General features: G+C 40.2%; 1 protein-coding gene across 4 annotated transcripts; it reads left to right on the top strand.

Annotated features, from left to right (window-relative positions):
* The first annotated feature begins 3 nt into the window (after nucleotides 1–3).
* On the top strand, nucleotides 4–11,858 carry MED22 (mediator complex subunit 22). Of its 4 annotated transcripts, none has more exons than XM_007475224.2 (6): nucleotides 14–156; nucleotides 281–572; nucleotides 1,926–2,057; nucleotides 3,908–3,988; nucleotides 6,328–6,536; nucleotides 10,730–11,858. In XM_007475224.2, exons 3-6 carry the CDS (start codon nucleotides 1,935–1,937, stop codon nucleotides 10,926–10,928), a joined length of 612 nt encoding a protein of 203 aa, XP_007475286.1. In that variant the 5' UTR covers nucleotides 14–156; nucleotides 281–572; nucleotides 1,926–1,934; the 3' UTR covers nucleotides 10,929–11,858. The 4 variants fall into 4 exon arrangements, with proteins under 4 accessions (XP_007475285.1, XP_007475286.1, XP_016289348.1 ...); XM_016433862.2 differs by having other exon boundaries at nucleotides 281–614; XM_056812653.1 differs by having other exon boundaries at nucleotides 281–727.
* The last annotated feature ends 7,657 nt before the right edge of the window (nucleotides 11,859–19,515 follow it).

Genomic DNA, 19,515 nt, shown 5'->3' with positions numbered 1-19,515 from the left:
TGTGGGAAGGAGGTGGTCTTAAAGGACGTAGCGGAAACTTTCTCCTCCCCTCCCTCTCCTCTCATCTTATTTTAAAATAGGTGCTGCATTTTAGTCTCTGACTAACCTGTCTGAGTGGGGCTAAGCGAGGCCAACCTCAGGCTTCCAGGGAAACAGGTAAGGGCCCTGCATGGTCTCAGCTGGCTCCCGCGAGATCATTTTCGTTTTGTCTATGCGGCGCTGCGACCTCCGGGGACTCGCCTAGACACGGCTAATTCCTCTACTTTCCCCCGTCTCCCAGTTTACCAGCGGCAGCTGTTGCGTTCCCGCGGTACCTCCCGCTGGTATCATCTTTCTGGCCGGAGAATCCTACAGTGTCCGGGGTAGTGTGACCGTCCTGAGGGCAGGCGTCCATTTATTTGGTTTGGTTTTGGTTTTGCCCTTCCATCTTTGTGTATCCAACATCCTGAGAGGCGGCGTGTATTTGCCAGACGCATAATTTCAAGTTGGAGTAGGCCCTTAGACTCCAGAAAGGAATCCGAACCTAGAGACCATCGAGGCCAGACTCTCGCTTTACAGAGGAAGAAGCGGAGGTGCTGATAAGGTCCCATCCACCTGTGCCCTTCATCCTCCGTGTCAGTACTGGTGACTCCACGCCCAGCACTCTCTCAGCCACGAAAAATTGAAGGAAGTTCCCTCAACCCACCCTCTCCTCCTTCCCCCTCACTCACATTTCTGCAGTTCCAAGGTCTGCCTAGCATTTACTCTCTACAACACTGAGAAGTTGGGTAGTCTTAAACTACTGTTTTTATCCCCATCTTAAAAATGTTGAAACTGGGGGGGGGGGGAAGGGGGAGGAGGGACAACCATTTTTTAAGCATTTGTTGGCTGCAGATAGTCATTTAGTGTTAAAATATGATAATACTACTAATAAAAAATACTAATATCTCATTTGATCTTTGAAACATCTCTGAGAGGTAGCTACTGTCACCCCCATTGTACAGATAAGGAAACGGGTTAAATGACATGCCCAGGGTCATACAGCTAGTAAATATTCAAGGCCAAATTTAAGCTTAGGACTTACCTTGACTTTAGGTCCTAGGGTCTTTACACTATAAAACTTGTGTTTTATCCCCATTTTTCAAATGAAGGAGTAAGGCTCAGAGTTTGAGACTTGGCTAGGGTCAGTCACATCCTGTGTATCAGGGGCAAAATTCTCATAGAGATTGCCAGCATCTATAGATTAGAATCACTGTAATAACTTTTTTTTTTTAATTCTTAACCTTCTGCCTTGGAACCAATACTATGTATTGGAAGAGTGGTAAGGGCTAGGCAATGGGGGTCAAGTGACTTGCCCAGGGTCACACAGCTAGGAAGTATCTGAGGCCAGATTTGAACCTAGGACCTCTGATCTCTAGGCCTGACACTCAATCCACTGAGCCACCCAGCTGCCCCCTATGATAACTTTTGAATGTCTATGCTCACTGGTCTTCTTGACTTCAAGTCTTCTTCCCATGATACCATATTTCCAACCACTTTAGAACTATAGATAAGATTAGGGAAAGGTCTTGTTTAGAGTACATAGTATGTGTTTGAGGCTGGATTTGAACCCAAGCTTTACTGACCAAATCTACACTTTTCACTACATCATGCTGCCTCTTCTAATAGTATATTGTTTGAAACTAGATGGTATGGTGGAGGTGGATAGAGTGCTATTTAGATAATAGCAAAATGATGATGAGTCAAAAATGTCTCATCTTCCTGAGTTCAAATTTGGCCTCAGGTTCTTGCTAGCTGTATGATCCTGGGCACAACAAACTTTACAGTTTCTCTGTAAAATGAGCTAAAGAGGAAAATGGCAAATCAGTATCTTTGCCCAAAAAATGGGGTTTCGATGACTTGGACATGACCAAATAATAACTAAACTCTTTACCTTGCCTTCCTAGGATAATGCAATGGCCCAACAAAGAGTTCTCCCCCAGAGCAAAGAGACCCTCCTTCAGTCCTACAATAAGAGGCTGAAAGATGACATTAAGTCGATTATGGATAATTTTACTGAGATCATAAAGACAGCAAAGGTAAGTAGAGTTAAGAGAGCCAACTTTCCCCCCATCTTAGTTCATAGGAGGAGGTAGGGCAGAGACTGGCTATATCTTGTTTAGGTGTCTCAGGGGAAAAAACTTGGTCTAGAACCGAAGCCTGTACCAGACTTTAAAGTATCTGTGACTGTCTAGTGTATTGAGATTTGGAGCATTGAATTATTCTAGTCCTTTCTTTTCCTGCTTTTTGTCTGAATAAGAACAGTTAGAATGTAAGGATGCAAACTTGTGGTTGAAGAATGTGTTATTTTAGATTTGTAATTTTTGGGTTAAGGGAAAATTACCATATATGTTTTAGATAGTTGTCCCTTTTTAAAAGATTCAGAATATCATTAAGTAAATACTTAATGTTAATAATAACAGAATGAATATAATTTGAATCTTAAGACTGAGTATTTTCATATATTTAAAGAATATTGAATTCACATATTGAAAGAATGTTAAATCTCTGCCCAATTACTATCAACAGAAAATCATTGAACCTTAGAACCAGTTGGTACCTCAGATATTGTCTAATTTAGCATTGGTCTAGCAATATCTCTGACAAGGAATCATTATTCTGCCTTGACCATGCTTGAGAGTGTTTAATACTGCCCTTGGCAGCCACTTCTATTGTTAGAGTGTTATTAGAAAGTTCTTCCCTGTATTGAGCTGAAATTTGCCTCTCTGATTTCTACCTTTAGTTGCTAGTTTTTCTCTTGAGAAGCCACTGATAACAAATCTATTCCATTTCCATATATTAGTTCTTTAGCTCTTGTAGCTTCCCTAAGTCTCTTCTTTTGAATGAGCATGTTTTTGTTTTTTTTTTTTTGTTTTGCTTTGTTTTTATTAAAGGGATAGAAACTGGACCTGTGATTGTATTGATATATGGAATTCCCAGAAGATAAAAATACCTTTGTTAGTATAGGTTAGCACCTTTTCTGAAACTATAGTCTTAGAGAAATGCTGTGAAGAGTAGTGTCAAATTCAAATAGAAGAGGTACTAAATCATGCATAAGGTTGTATATTACCTTAGAAACCATACTATTATTTTTGTTTTATTACATTTCTGTTTAGTCCAGCGTGCAGTTTAATCTGATTTGAGCCACACTCAGGAGTGCCTTTTTGGAGCAATTTTTATTCAGAGTGAGTTTCTCCACCTCATTTCAGATATGCAAAAAAATATTCTTATTATAATCATCATTACCATCATCATCATTATTATTATTCTTAGAATAGCGGCTTAGGAAATGAAATCTTACCTCTGTTCTCTTTCTGTGCTCCTCCCTTCTCTCTTTGGGACCATACAATAGTCTTTTAGTCTCCCTGTACTCAGCTCTTTCTTGCCCCTCCTTTCTGAGGGAAATGAGACTTAGTGCCCTCAGGTAGGGAGGGGGGGTAACATATTTAACCCAAAATTACCAGGTAAGGAAGAAGGTTTCACTGTCCTCCTGTGGGCCATGAGTCTCCCTCTCTCTATAAGTGCCTCTTGTCCTCCCCCACTTTTCCTTTTTCTCCTTCTCCCTCACACATGCACTTCCTAGGCAATAGGTCCAAAACCAAATTGAACTGGAATTTGTGGGGTTGAACATAGGATTCAATAAATCTTATTCTCTGTAGCTGGGATGAGATAAAGGAAGGGGTGGACCTAGAGGATGCACTAAAAACAATGTAGATTTTGTATCTTAAAATAGGCTTAGGGTATAGTTAGACCGTTTAGCAGTTGGCCTGAGGAATCAGGGTGAACTGATAGGAAGATCATCTGATGGGAACAGTGTGAAATAAAATTATGTCACAAGAGGTTTCTGGCAAACCAAGAACATAGATTTATATTCTTGTTTCTCCTCTAGATTGAAGATGAAACTCAGGTCTCCCGGGCAACTCAGGGTGAGCAGGACAATTATGAGATGCATGTGAGAGCTGCCAATATTGTAAGTAAGCCTTATTCTTCCTTATCCCTCCTTCTATGCCTTGTTTTGAGGGGCAGACAGCAGCAACTGACATATCCTACTTCAGTGATGGCGAACCTTTTAGAGATGGAGTACTGCCCCCCCTTTACTCCACACAGGGGAGGGAGAAAGCACTCCATTGGGTGGGTAAAGTGAGGAATGATTCCAGTAAGTGTAGAGAGGGGGAAGGGAGTAGCTTGAGCACTCTGCTCCCCTCCAGCTCTACCACCTGTCAGTTGCCTACCTCACTCCTTGCATACTCCCATTGGGCTGCTGGGCAGTGTGTGTGTGTGTGTGTGTGTGTGTGTGTGTGTGTGTGTGTGTGTGTATGTGTGTGTGTGTATGAAAATGTCAGGGGTGAGGGTGGGGGTGGGAACAGGGAGGGCAGTCACATGCCCACAGAGAGTGCTCTGTGTATTATCTTTGGCACTTGTGCTATGGGTTCACCATCACTGTCCCATTTGTTTCCTATGGGCCTTACCTAACCTTGGTTTCTGTCTCTTTTTCATCATTCCCTATCCTCATCCAGAGGCAGAATTTGGGCCATGCAGTTACTTATCCTCAACTTTTCCACTATGTCCAAAGAAAATCCTTTTTGCTCCTGAAATCAGTTCTGAAAAAGGCCAGTGAAAGATAAGAAAGGAAACTGGATCTCATTGCTAAGGAAGAAAAAAAATCCCCAAATCTCACATCAGTCAATTAGATCTTTATTGAGCACTTACCTTGTTTAGAGAGTTCTATGCTAGACACTGGAAGAGATAGAAAGAGGAATAAGTCATAACCCCCTCCCCTCAGAGAGCATATAGTCTACTCAGAGATAAAGGATTACCTATCTGTGAAAAGATAACCTCCAATACCAGTGTTTCCTATATCATACAGGGAGTAAAGTTCTGCAGGAGTTCAGGGGAGAGAGACATGTTTTTGGGCCTAGTACTATCAGGGAACTTAACACAAAAAATTGGCTTTAACAGGTCATATCCAATTTCCTTGTTTTCATAGATGATATGATTTATATTTATTGACATTTCTTCAATTTGTCATAGAAAGAAAAATTTTAAAATAGGACTTTAAACAGGCCAAGGGAGCTGGAAGGGACATGATAATATTGGGAAATGTGAGCAGAGGCACACAAAGCCAAAACAACAGTGGTTCTAGTTGGAGCAAAAGATGCCTTTTTTTGGACCTTTGGGAGATGAGGTTGTAGAGGTAAATGTCTGGATTAGTTAGAGTATCAGGGATCATCAGACTAAAGAATAACCATTATCCTATAGACAGAGAGGGTTATGAAAGTCTGTGAGAGATCTGATCAAAACAGCTTTCATTTCTCAGGACTTTCCCTGCTTTCTAGGACCCCCACAAATGAAAACTGCCACTTATAAAAAGAGGGAGACTCATGGTCCCCAGGATGACAGTGCCACCTTTCCCCCTACCCAATAATTTTGGGTTGAACACAAATTATCCCTCTTTTCCACCTGAGGGTACAGAGCCAAATCTGTCCAGTCTCTGGCACTGAGCCTTGTCTGCCACAGAGAGAAGGGGCAGGAGGTGGTGGTTCCTCATTGTAAGGCATTCTTTTCTTGGTAGCTGGTGTTAAAAGCTGATAATGCTTAGGTAGACCCTTTTTGTTCTGAAGTTTTATGGTCCAAGAAGGGCAAGATCAGGAAGAGGGAGTGGGGTGGGGAATTTGTTCTGTGAAGTTGGGTTCAAGTAATTAATTAAAGTTGTTATAATTTAGAAGGTTAACAGCCAAGAGGAGATACCATTTCAGAGTAAATTTATAAACTCATGAAAGAACATTGCTTTTTTTCAGCAAATTCTGGGTTTCAAAACTATCTTCCACTTCCCCTGTGAAGATTAGGGGGTCAGGTTTAGAACACAGCATAGAAACATGTAGAATACATCCTGGGTGCCTCAGTAACCCCATCCAAGATAGATTGTAATGAGGGGCTAGGTCATATGCCTGGACACATCAATGATCAGTCTAGCATTTATTAAGAACCTAGACACTGGGGATATAAAAATAAAAGTGAAAGCCTGTGTCCTGAAGGAATGTGTGTATTTGCAAGCATGGATGTTCATATAACACATGTGTGCATGTGTGTATGGGTATATTGAAAAAACAAGTATATGCCAAGTAACCTTGGTAAGGGAGGATGCTACCAGCTATGGGAGACTTAAGAAAGGCCTCATACAGAGGGTAGTACTCAGTTTCCTCCTTCATGGAAACAATCCAGAAGGCAGTTCTCTGTCCATTCTCCAGTTGATTCATTTCCCAGTTTCCCTAAAACCCATCTCCCATCTTATCTATTGACATTTCCAAGGTCCGTGCTGGAGAATCTCTGATGAAGCTTGTGTCTGACCTCAAGCAATTTCTCATCCTCAATGACTTTCCCTCCGTGAATGAAGCCATTGATCAGCGTAACCAGCAGCTTCGAAGCTTGCAGGATGAATGTGACAAGAAGCTCATTTCCCTGCGGGATGAGATATCCATTGACTTATACGAGCTAGAGGAGGAGTATTACTCGTCCAGGTACAAATAGGGCTCTGGACTTCAGAAGCTTGTGAAACTGCCTCCTCTTTTTCCTCCTCCTCTTCCAGAGAGCAGGCAGGATTGCTGGCCAAATCAGTGGCTTAGGAGGAGGCCTTTGGTCCTTCCTATAGCTGGGCCTCCCAGGGTTACTGGCCTTCCTGACTTTTGGGGTTTTTTTCTCACCTTCATGGGATAATCTCTTACCCTTGTTGGAGCTCTGAAGGCCAGTACAGATGGCAGTAGTTTCTTCATAGTCCCCTAAAAGAAAAACTCATCTCTTCTTTGGTGACCCAAATACTTTCTGTGGGGAAGTCAGTAATGCCAAAGTGAATAGAGACTGAGCTATGGGTGTGGGTACTTCTCTGCCCCAAAATAACTGGACTTGGAACAAAGATATCTCAAGCATTATACCCACCGTAGATTTGATTATCTACTATTTTGCGTTGGTGATTTCCCATAGTAGATTCTTAGTGTCAGAACCAGGAGGAACAGACCTTTAACCTCATTTAGTACAGCTTGTTTATAGTTTGGAAAACTAAGGTCATGAAGGAAAGGTGACTTGACTAAGGCCAAAAAAAAAAGTGTCTTTTGAGGCCCACACTACACTAAGCTGCCTTTCTTTATAAATCAGCCTCCTGGACAAGGTAGCCCATGCTAATTCTATCCTGTTTCAGTTGCTACTCTATTATGCATTTCTGTTGCTAGTTTTCTCTTTGATTATAGGCTGACTTCTCTCAGCCAATCAGCCTATGCTTGTTTCTCCCATGGAGGAGATAGATGCTATGGAAGCATAGGTCAATTTTAACATTAACCTGAACTAAATAGAATCACAGAGACAGATTGGATTCAGAGTAAGTGAGGGGGGAAATCTCCAACACACACTGCATTTGGGAATTCTCTATGTTATGTAAAAACTATAGCCTGTCAGAACTGGAAAGAACCTTAAAGATCATCTAGCTCATAGGCTCTTAACTTACTTATTTTTTTTGGTTCTGAATCTCGTTAGTCTGGTGAAGCCCACGGACTCTTTCTGAGAATGTTTTCAAACAAAGAAATACTAAATTGCAGTTAGAGGTTAGTGAAAATAAAGATGTAAATTTTGTTTTACTCAAGCTCATAGTCCCCCTGAAATATTTCCACAGTTCATGGACCCGAGGTAAAGAGCCCACCTCCATCCCCCAAATACCTCAATCCTATTTTACTGAGGCCAAGGGAGAAAAGTGAATGGTTTTTCTGTGCCCAGTAGACACAAAGTTAATGAATCTTCAGATTTGTCTCCTGATGACTTTATGCTTCCTTTTCCCCATTGGACCTAGCAGTGCCTTTAAAATGCTCATGATTGCACCAAAGAGGCTTATAAACCTGATTTGGAAAGGGTTTGAAGCCAGATCTGCCTATGGATTTAAAATGTGTAGTTGAACATCTTTATGACTTATTTTTCTGAAGAGGTTAAGCTTCATCTCACCTCTTACTGCCCTGAACTATTGTAAATACTGTAAAGTGAGAAGTTCAGCACTTTTAGAGCCAGAGATCAACTGGCAAAACGGCACCAGAGTTATCCATGCCAAGCTTTTTATCCCATCCCTTCTCATCTCTCCTGAGTTCTCAAGATCCTTGCCCAGTTTTAATCCTTTCACCTGATTTCCTTCAAAGAAGGGACACTCACCTAGTATGCCTCTGCCTTCATTTCTTTCATATGCTTTCTGTTTGGGTTCTAGGCAGGTGAATTTCCTTTATTGAGCTCCTGAGAGTAAAAAGGATAGGATTTTCCTCTTTGGGAAGAACTCTATGACCTAGAATAGAGGAATCAAGTGACAATGAAATAACACTCATAGAATGTCTTGAATTGGAAGGGACCTTAGAACAAAAAAAAAGTCCAAGTTAGGAGGGACTTTTAGAACATGGAATGTCTGCTGTAAGGAACCCTGGGGAAATAATCGTCTACAACTCTCACTTTTTACATCTGAGAAAAATGGCCCACAACTCATATAGTGAGTGACAATTCCAGGACTAGAACCCAGATCACTTATTTCCTAGATCATTGTTCTTGTTCTTACTTATCTCCCTTCCTGATTTTCCTCGTATTAAGAATTCAGTCAGATTTATTGTCCTTTCTCAACATTTTCCATACTATCTAATAAGATGACCACAGCTCAAATTCACAAGTGCTTTAAACCTGTGAAATTCTCCATAACCTTCCCACCCTCATCCCAAGTACGTAAATGCCTCAAAGCTGTTCGTGGTAATCCTAGAGGGCCTTAGTGTGGTAGTGGTGAGGGTGGTGGTAAGCTTGGGGTCAGTGAGATAGTCCACTTTTGGAAATGGTGGCCCCTACATATACCCACCATGCACCCTGACTGCAGGGCCCTTTACAGGAATACTAAAAGGGCAAAATGATGGTGATTTTGAAACTGTCAGCTGTGTCTCCATGCTGTTAAATATTTGAATCTTATCTTTCTCTATCCCTATTCCACTTCCCCACCCAATTCCCATGTAAATAAAGTTTTCTCTGTAAGCAAACTGGGACATCAAACACCTTTCCAAATGTTTTTCTCCATATGAAGCTGCTATTCCTGTCACTCTTGCTATGTTCCCCTTTCCCCTTCCCCTACTCTCCTGCATCCACTTTGCCGTCTTTCCTTATTGTTTGCTTTTTCCCCCCAACCCAACTCTCTGCTTTTTTCCTTTGCAGTATCCCACTGCTCCATATCTGTGATGGACTTCTAGGATTGGGGAGTCAGATGGGATCTAGATGAAGGGAAAGAAGCATCCTAGAGTTAAACAGCCTTGGGAAAAGGACAATCTATTTACCTTTTCAGAAAGAGCATCTGGTTTGCCCCTCTCCCCCAATTTTTTTTTCCTGCCAGTTAATGTTTAAGGTTATGTCAGAAACCTGGTAGAAATTACCAAGTTTGGGGAGGTTAGAGGGCCAGATGTGAAGACACCTGGGCTAAATTTCATGCCCAGAGACCAAGAGCTCAGAGCACTAAAACAGCCAATTAAAATAAAAATTTTCTGAGAAGTCAATGAATGACAGTCTCCAATCACTGAAGGTAGACTCAGATGTCTCATAAAACTAGAACCAAGAAACTTCACTTTTTATTGACTGAGATGAGGGGTACAAGTACTAGGATCTAGAGCTGGAAAGAACCTTAAAATCATTCATTCCCCCCCTACCTCCACCTTTACATATAAGGAAACTGAAGCTCAGAGAGATTTTGGTTTTCTTTTTTTTTACTTGCCTATGGTCAGACAGTCCTGCCCCAGGTGTTGAGTACAAATAACTTTAGATGTATGAAGCCAGGGGAGTGTTTCAGATTTCGACTGGACTTTTTGAAGTCCTGCTGAAATCTTCCATCTGCCCTTATCTAGGTTTTTGCTGCTTTAAAACTGGAACTGGAACTCTTGACTTCAAATGGGGTTGACCCGAGGCCTTATTTTAGCCAGTTGTGGAATAGTATTTATGGAAGATTGTACTGTGCTGAGCCTCATCTTTAAAAACAAAACCCCCACCTATGTGATCCTTGCTTTCAGAGAAGTGATAGGAATGTGGATTTAGAGTTGAAAGACCTTGGAAGTCTCTGGAGTTGTGAGATCTTAGATCTAGATCAAGAAGAGGCCCCAGGAAGCTAACTAGTCTACTCTTCTGTAAAGAAGAGGAAACGGAAGCCTATAAACTTTCCCTTAAGGTTACAATGGTAAGCTTACCTATTAAGATGTGAACCTAGGACCTCTGATGCTTTCCATTGTATCACTTCTTATCAGATACTCCTATTTAAAAATAACTGACAAACACATGCAAATCAGTGGACAAATAGATGTAATTGATCAAATGCATTTGTATGCCTGACTTTCCAATGGTGGTCCTACCTTCAAAGCCATAGGAAACCATGCCACTTTAAAAGATACTGAATTAAATCTTTCTATGCAAGTAATGCTTCATTTTGCACTGGTCCAGAATGTCTTAGGTTTACTTAGGGTGAAGCCATTTCATGATTTCAAGATCTGGGAGTTAGGGAGTGGTCAGTCAGTTTTGGGTGGGTAGGGATTTCTTTGAGGATTGATACTGTTTTCTAAATGCTCTGCTTCTGTCTTGCTTTTTTTTTTCCTTTTATCCCCTTCCCCCCCTACCTTCACACCTCTCCCTGCTCCTGCTGTCTTTCTTCCTGGGGGTTTTTTTGACTATGGAAAAGCTACAGTCTTTGCGACACAATTGATCTACCTCTGTGTGAAGCCTACTGGAGGCAGGACCTCACCTCATTCTCCCCTGATGGTCTCTCGGCACCTCTTCTAGTGTCTCCTGCAGAGTCTGGCACAGCCCCAATGCAGGGGACTGCACCCGTGCTCCCTCACGTCAACGGGCCTGGTTCAGGACCCACGGAGCATGCCTGACCAGGATCCATTCCCGATGCTGTCAAAGGTGCTCACCGCTGAGTCCCACTGCCCCACCCAACAGTGGCCCCTTTGGGCATAGAGTGCCACTTGGAAAGCAGCATGTTAGTATTTCAGTCTGGGTCTTTTCTCTCCTCATTGCCCTCTTCTTCAGTCTCAGGGATAGATTACAGATGCCTAAGCCATCCATCTACTACCATACTTCCTTTTCCTGGGATTAACCTTTGTTGGGCAAAAGTCACCTTGGTCCTAAAATTAGAGCAAGACAATAGGCATTATGGGAGGGGGTTGAGGAATTTGTTAGCCTGAGCCTAGAATTAGGCAGAGCCAAACACTTTGAGTTGGGAAAATTGTAAGCTATACCTTCAGTGTCTTCCTCTTCCTCTCCTGGCCCATTTGAGAACAATAGGGATAGGAGAAAGCTAGCTCTGGGTTTCCTTTTATGTTCAGTATTCACTCAAAAGTGAGAGAGAGAGAGTGTGTGTGTGTGTGTGTTTTTGTGTGTGTGTTTGTGCATGCGTGCGCACGCATATGTGCGCGTGAGAGAGAGTGGTGGTATGGATGTATAAGAGAAAGATGTAAGGAAGGAGCTATAAATTCTTGGATTTGTAAGTAGGTATGGAAAGAATGTAGCATTAACTTTAAGCAGCACACATAGAAGCCACATTAAAGACTGGCATTTGGGGGAAGATTTAGCTACTGTAAGTGAGCAAAGCTGTGCCTGGTCTAGCTTCCAAATACTTGACCTAGAATCACTTTGGCATGGGAAGTTCTGTATTAAAAGTGGCTTCTCAAAATCAAAATCAAAATGCTTCCTGGAGTTCAGGTGGACAGAGGGACTGAATTATTCTGTAATTTACTCTTCATTTCCCACAGTGATTCTCTTTATTTTTGTAACTATATTGTTGAATAAATAAATCATGAACCTTTGGTGATTTGTTTCTCTTCTCAGTCCTCATTTATGCATGAATTCACAGGTGGAAAAGGATGCCTGCTGGTCCCTTATTAGCAGGGATGCTTTTGTTGGATAGGAATGAGCAATGAAGGCTCAGGCCTTGGGAGGGCAACAGAAAAGAGGATAACCCCTTTTCACCATATCAGCTGTTGGGGAAAGACTAGGCAACTCTTCATCTGTAGGGATAGAGATCATTCAATAAGTATTTATTGTGAATAAGTGCCTACTATGTGCCAGGTGATAGAGACTGGGGATTCAAAGGCAGAAGTGAAAAGCTCCCTGATCTCATGGAGCTTATATTCTGAATGATCTAAGTCAGAAGGTTATTCTAAAGAAGAATATCATTATTGAACAAAGATTGTCATTACTGGAAGGAACTTTGTTCTAATCTAGGGACTAAATTGAATCCATCCCTGTTATTTTACAAATTGGGGCCCAGAAAATTTATCTTGGGTCACAGGTTGAGTAACAGCCAGGACTAGAAGCCACCTTCAAGTAGCCTTAGGAAGAATTCCTACCAAGGAATAAGATGGACAGTAAAGGTTTTCCTTATTCTATGAATGGGTCTTGCCTTACCAGCCATACTGTAAAACCTTTTTAAAAAAGTAACAGTTGTACCTCAAAGAGATAATAAGGAAAAAGACTTGTACAAGAATATTCATAGCTGCACTCTTTGTGGTGGCCAAAAATTGGAAAATGAGGGGATGCTCATCAATTGGGGAATGGCTGAACAAATTGTGGTATATGTTGGTGATGGAATACTATTGTGCTAAAAGGAATAATAAAACGTAGGAATTCCATGGGAATTGGAACAACCTCCAGGAAGTGATGCAGAGCGAAAGGAGCAGAACCAGGAAAACATTGTACACAGAGACTGATACATTGTGGTACAATCGAAGGTAATGGACTTCTCCATTAGTGGCAATGCAATGTCCCTGAACAATCTGCAGGGATCTAAAAAACACTATCCACAAGCAAAAGATAAACTGTGGGAGTAAAAACACCGATGAAAAGCAACTGCTTTTCATCTACAGTGGTGGAGGGGATATGACTGAGGAGAGACTCTAAATGAACACTAATGCAAATACCAACAACACGGAAATGGGTTTGAATCAAGAACACGTGATACCCAGTGGAATCGCGCGTAGGCTATGGGAGAGGTGGTGGGAGGGAAGAAAAGAAAATGATCTTTGTTTCCAATGAATAATGTTTGGAAATAACCAAATAAAAATAAAAAAAAAAAGTAACAGTCAAATTAGGAAAATAATAAAGAAGACCTAAATAGACAATATCCTAGATATGGGGAAAATCATGTCTGTCATCTACCTCTTGGGTAATCAACAAACATTAAGTACCACTGTTAGCATGGAGATACAAATACGAATTCAGGAAAATCAGTTAACTCAAGCTTACATTTTGCTAGTCTAACAATAAAGGAGAAAGCAATCTTCCAAGTGTCCATGATGGCTTGACTGAGTGGTACATGGGCTTCTTTTCCACCAACCCCCATCACATAAATCATGAGGCTTTTCATCAACACAACTGCACCTATCTAACCCTTTTCAGGCCAATACATTTCAAATCCCATACTTTCTTAAGGTGGCACAAGGTTCCAGCCTTCCCTCTTCTGAGCCCAGTTTGGGTCTTTGGGTGAGTAATAATCACAATGATGGTTCCTTTATCAAAAAAGTGTGGAGACCACTGTTCTAGATGACAAATATTTTTACTGGTATTTATTCATGAATTGATGGTATGATTTAAGATTTACAAAGTAATTTACATGTACGTTTATCTGATCTTTACACCCACCCTGTGAGGTAGGTAATTAAATCTTGCTTTTTTTTACTCTTCCCCTTTTACAAATAAACTATGGCATAAGAGGTCAGCTAGGTGTCTCAGTGGATTGAGAGTCAGGCCAGAGATGGGAGGTCCTGGGTTCAAATGTGAATTCAGACACTTCCTAGCTGTGTGACCCTGGGCAAGTCACTTAACCCCCATTGCCTAGTTTTTACTATTCATCTGCCTTGGGACCAATACAGTATTGATTTTGAGATAAGATAAAAAAAAAGATAAACTAATATAGGTCAATGTGTAAAACTTGGGTGTGGGACTTGAAATTAAGTTTCTTCTGATCCTAAATCTAGTACTCCAAGAGAACACACAGTATTAGATTTCACTCTCCTCTTGGAGATATCCAGTTCACATTGGACTGTCTTCTATTCTGGAATCTCTTGCTCATTGTCCTACCTCTGCTTCTGCCTTGCTGAACCCTAGGGGAAATGTGAAGCAATATGGAAAAAGTGGGGGGTAGGGGGGAGGGAATACCTATTTCTGGAGTTCCAGGACCTAGATTTGAATCCTGCTTTGGATTGCTTACAAACTAAGCCAAGTTGCTTTATCTCCCTGGGCTACAGTCTCTAAAAATATAAGATAAGGGCGTTGTATTTAATGGTTTCTGAGGTCCCTTCCAGCTCTAAAACTGGGATCTTATGGAGTCACCTCTCTACAAATTTGTATAGGTGGTATCAACTGGACTTGACCATCACTTCATCAAGGCAGTCCTTTCTCCTCCCTAATTTCTCTCTCATTCCCCCGTGACTATTCTAAACAAGGTCCACACATAATTTGGCAGATGACTTTACCTCCTACTTTACTGATTAGGAAGGCATACTCCCTCTTCTCTCTTATTTTACAACTCAGAACCATTTGACATCAGGCCTACATTCTCCTTTAGGTCTAGTCTCTGATGAAGAAATGTTTTTTCACCCTGCCAAGGTCAGCCCTTGTATAACTGATCCCATTCCTTTCTAACCCTTCTAATAGATCACTTCCAAAATCCTCTACTTGTTCTATAACTGGAATGCTGTCCTGACTACCAACTTCTCTGGCTTCCTTTAAATTCCAACTAAAATCCTGCCTTCTATAGGAAGTCTTCCCTTAACCCCTCTTATTTCCAGTGCCTTTTCTGTTAATTATTTCCTGTTTATACTGTATTTGGTTTACTTTGTATACATTTTGTTTCAATGTAATCTCCCTTAGATTGTAAACTTAAGGGCAAGAATTGTCTTCTGCCTCGTTTTGTATCCCCAACACTTCACACAGTGTCACATAGTAGATTAACAAATGTTTATTGAATTGATCTTCCACTTTCTAATCTGCCACAATTTCTTTATATTTAATTTTTTAATTTAATAGCAAATTTCTGCATGAGTTTTCTGAAATTATAGGATCCATATTGTCTTCCCTCCCCACTCTGGGAGCTGACAAACAACTAATTCTGGGTTATACATATATTATCACACAGAACATTTCCATATTATTCATTTTTGTAAGTAAATAATCTTATAAAACCAGAACCCCAAAACATATACCCAAATAAACAAATGATAAATCATATGCTTTCATCTGCATTTCTACTCCAACAATTCTTTCTCTGGAAGTAGATAACATTCTTTTTTCATAAATCCTCAGAATTGTCCTGGATTGGGGGCAGGGCTCAGTAGATTGAGAGTCAGACCTAGAGACTGGAGGTCCTAGGTTCAAATCTGGCCTCCGACACTGCCCAGCTATGTGACCCTGGGCAAGTCACTTTACCCCCACTGCCTACCCCTTACCACTCTTCTGCCTTGGAGCCAATACACAGTATTGACTCCAAGATGGAAGGTAGGAGTTGTATTAAAAAAAAAAAAAAAGAATTGTCTTATTTCTTTGTATTGCTGTTAGTAGCAAAGATTATCACATATGATCATTCCACAATATTGTTATTATGTATAATGTTCTCCTGGTTCTGCTTATTTCACTCTGCATCAGTTCATGTAGGTCTTTTCAGCTCTTTCTGAAATCATCTGGTTCATCATTCCTGTAACCTTAAAATTTCTTAGACTTATGAATGTTGGAAATTTCCCCATTGGGAAATTTCATACTTGAAAAAATTTCCTACTGATAGTAAGAACTCTATTGGAATATGAAACTCCTTGGCATGGGAGGATCCTTCTCCTCCCTACTTAAGTCTACTTTAGGACAGAAACCTTTTGCTAAACAATGGAAAGGGCTTTGACCTATGCTTAAGCATAGAACAGGAAGTTCTTTGAGTCATGATTGATTTTAGAATTGATACAATAGAGATACTTGTAATGACAGAACCAGGTCTTGGAAACTACAATCTCCACCCTACTCAGAGTAACAGGATTTAGGAAGGGCTGCAGCAAAGATCAAGATTTAATTATTTGAGAATATGACCTTCAACAGACATGTGCAAAGGGGCCAGACCTCTGGGCAGTCCTGGGTTAAGCTAGAGCCACCATTGGCAGAGGGGAGAGATCGACAGAGAACTGAGGGGAGGGAACTTAGATTTTTGGCTTAAAGATAGCAGGGGTCTGAGGACTGAAGGAAGGGATGCTCTGAAGGAGGTCTGAGAGGAGAGAAGTCCTGGAGGGAGAGCTCCTGGAGAGGTCTTGAAGGAGGCTGTGGAAGGAGAACTCAGGAGGAGTCAGGAGGAGAATTCTCTGGAAACATTTCTTGAAAGGAGGCTCTCTTGAAGGTGGAGCCTGAGGTTGGCATGAGAAGCCTTACCTAGAGAGATCTTGGGTGAGTGATAAACCAACTGACTGATTTATCTCTTAGGACTGAGGTCTAGGCCTTATTGGCTTGAGGCCCTTCATTCTTATTCCTTTCTTACTTTCTTTTTCTATTGATTAATCAGTGTATTATAAATTAAATTTCTCTGTAAAACCCAGTTGGCTTGGGCATATTCATAAATTGGGAATATATTCCCTGGTGACCATCTTATATTTATATAAAACCAAGACACAGTAGAAAACATATTTCAGCGGTCATAATTGTTATATATTTCCCTTGCTCCCAAACATTTTAATGATCACATTTTATGGCTCCCACTCTCTTATTTACAACTATTTAACGCTCAAAACTATTTCAAATCTAACATTCCTTATAGCATTACAGTATTTCATCACCAATATATACCACAATTTGTTCAGCTATTCCCCATATCCCTTTAGTTTCCAATTCTTTGCCACTACAAAAAGCATAGCTAAAAATATATTTGTACAAATAGGTATTCACATTTTTTTATCTCTTTGGGATACCTGTTTATTTTTTTTAAGATATTTTATTTTACCAATTCCATGCAATAATAATTTCCCACATAAGTTTTCTGAAGTTATAAGATTCAAATTGCTTTCCTTACTCTTCCTGGAGTTGGCAATCAATTTGATCTGGGTTATAAATGTATTATTATGCAAAGAATATTTTAATATTATTATATGAGTATACTCATATAAAACCCAAACCTCCAAATAAAAACCCAAAGAAACTAAAGTGAAAAATAGTATACTTTGATATGCATTCCAAGTACCACAGTTCTTTCTCTGAAGTTGTATAGAATTCTGTCATAAGTTCTTCAGAATTCCCTTGAATTACTGTATTGCTAGAGTAGTTAAGTCTTTTACAGTTGGTCATTATACAAAATTGCTGTTACTGTGGACAATGTTCTTCTGATACTGCATATTTCACTCTGCATCAGTTCATGTAGGTTTTTCCAACACTTTCTGAAGTCATTTTATTCATTTCTTACAGCACAATAGTATTCCATCACCATCATATGCCACAATTTGCTCAGTCATTCCCCAAACAATGGACATCCCCTTAATTTCCAATTCTTTGCTACCATAAAAAAGAACAGCTATATTTTTGTACAAGTAGGTCCTTTCCCCCTATTTTTGATCTCTTTGGGCTACCAACCTAGTAGTGTTATTCCTGGATGAAAGGGTATACAAAGTTTTATAATAGCCCTTTGGGCATAGTTCCAAATTGTCTTCCAAAATGGTTAGATCAGTTCACAAATCACCAATATTATGCACTAGTGTCCTGATTTTGCCACATCCTCTCCAACATATATCATTTTACTGTCATATTATGCTTTAATTTCTAATGTATAGTTTTTGGCATATAGTAGGCCATGGTGAGTTCTAGGAATCTTCCTTTTAAGGAAAGAGGCTCAAACCAGCCATCCTTCATTCTCTGAACTTCATCACTTCCTCTACTCTATGCTTTTCAGCTCCCTTTTCTGTATTGTCTTTCCTCTTTAAATATAAGCTCCTTGAGGACAAGAACTATCTTTTTGGTTGTGTTTATATCTCCAGGGATATAAGTATATACAGTGTCTGGAACATAATTGTTGTTTGTCTTTCATTTTTAAAGACCAATCATGATGAGTGATATCTTGACTTGTACATGAATTATATTTTATTAAGGCAAAATTGTAAATTTTCAAGTTCATTCTTCCAGAGTCATAATAACAATAGCATAATAAATAACAAATGGAACATAAGTGCTTAATAAATTCTTGTTAATTTGTTGGTTTAAGTAGTTGATTGACTAGTAATATATCTAGATTTCCTCTTACTTCTCACTTATTTTTCAGTCCTTTACCATCTATCTGACTTCAGACCTCACTCCTCAATTAAAACTGACCTCTCCAAAGTTACCAATGATCTCTTATTTGACAAAACTAATATTCCTTTTTCAATCTATATCTGTCTTGACCCCTCATCAGAATTTGATACTGCTGACCACCCAGTTTTACTAAGATACTATCTCCTAAAAAGGGAGTAGTTGGAAAACTTGAAGAGGTTCTTTGCTCTTTGAGCTGAGAGGAGAAGGAACTGACCCTTTGCTGTGAAGATACACATTTCTCCATCCTTTTGCCTGAGCCATAGAAATCTTATTTTTCAACTGGTGACACTTTTTAGGATAAAGACTTTTGTCCCTTATGGGAACCTCAGAGCTTATCCTGAAGAAGACCCTGGTTCAAACCCTGCCCCTCCACCCTCCATCTGTATAGGAAATAGCTAGGGACTTCCTTTTCCCTCTGTCCTAATCATTCTTCAACCCTTTATATCTAAATAAATAGACATCTTGATTTTAATAGAGACTTCAATCAGATTCAATGTATTAGGGAGGAACTTCAAAGAACATCATTTCAAGAAAGGGGGACTGAGGGGAAATCTTACCCTTTTAGGCCAGTCAGAACTGATTCCATTTGTTAATAGCCCAACTTGGGAGAAGGAGAGGAAGGAAGGAAGTGTTACTTTATATTTATTCCCCAAGTAGCTGGAACAATGGTTCCTTCTTCAATTTCCCCACTAATACACTAGTCACTTAGATTCACAACCTTAGAGATCCTCAACGCCTCCTCTCCCTCACTACATATATTCAATCAATTGCCAAATCTTGTTTTCTATATCCACAACTTCCCTTGCATCCCATTCCTGTTTTTAGTTTTGTAATTACCACCCTAGATCAGACAATCCCCCTTCTTAGGCTATTGCAGTAAACTCCTAATTGGTCTCCAGCTCCTTAACTCCAATCCATTGTCCATTTAGCTGCCAAAGTGATTTGACAAAAACATGGGTCCATGCCATTCCTCTGCTCAGTAAATTCCAATGGCTCTCTATCATTTCTGGAACAACAACTACAACAAAAGCCTCTGGGTGCTATTGAAATCTGGTTCCTACCTACCTTTTCAGCTTTATTTTATGTTACATCTCCTTCATACCCTCTACAGTCCAACTAAACTGGCTTTCTTACTGTTCCATCTTTCATCGCCATTGC

Source organism: Monodelphis domestica, chromosome 1 (genome assembly GCF_027887165.1).
Source record: "Monodelphis domestica isolate mMonDom1 chromosome 1, mMonDom1.pri, whole genome shotgun sequence".
NCBI lineage: Eukaryota > Metazoa > Chordata > Mammalia > Didelphimorphia > Didelphidae > Monodelphis > Monodelphis domestica.
The sequence above is the reverse complement of the archived record's forward strand: the minus strand, read 5'-3'. Positions and strand labels throughout refer to the sequence as shown.

Excerpts from the sequence above, each read along its gene's own strand:
- MED22 (XM_007475223.2), top strand. The coding sequence starts at position 1,935 with ATGGCCCAACAAAGAGTTCTCCCCCAGAGCAAAGAGACCCTCCTTCAG. Across the intron at positions 3,989-6,327 it reads ATGTGAGAGCTGCCAATATT|GTCCGTGCTGGAGAATCTCT; the intron begins GTAAGTAAGCCT and ends GACATTTCCAAG. Across the intron at positions 6,537-10,729 it reads GAGGAGTATTACTCGTCCAG|CTACAGTCTTTGCGACACAA; the intron begins GTACAAATAGGG and ends ACTATGGAAAAG.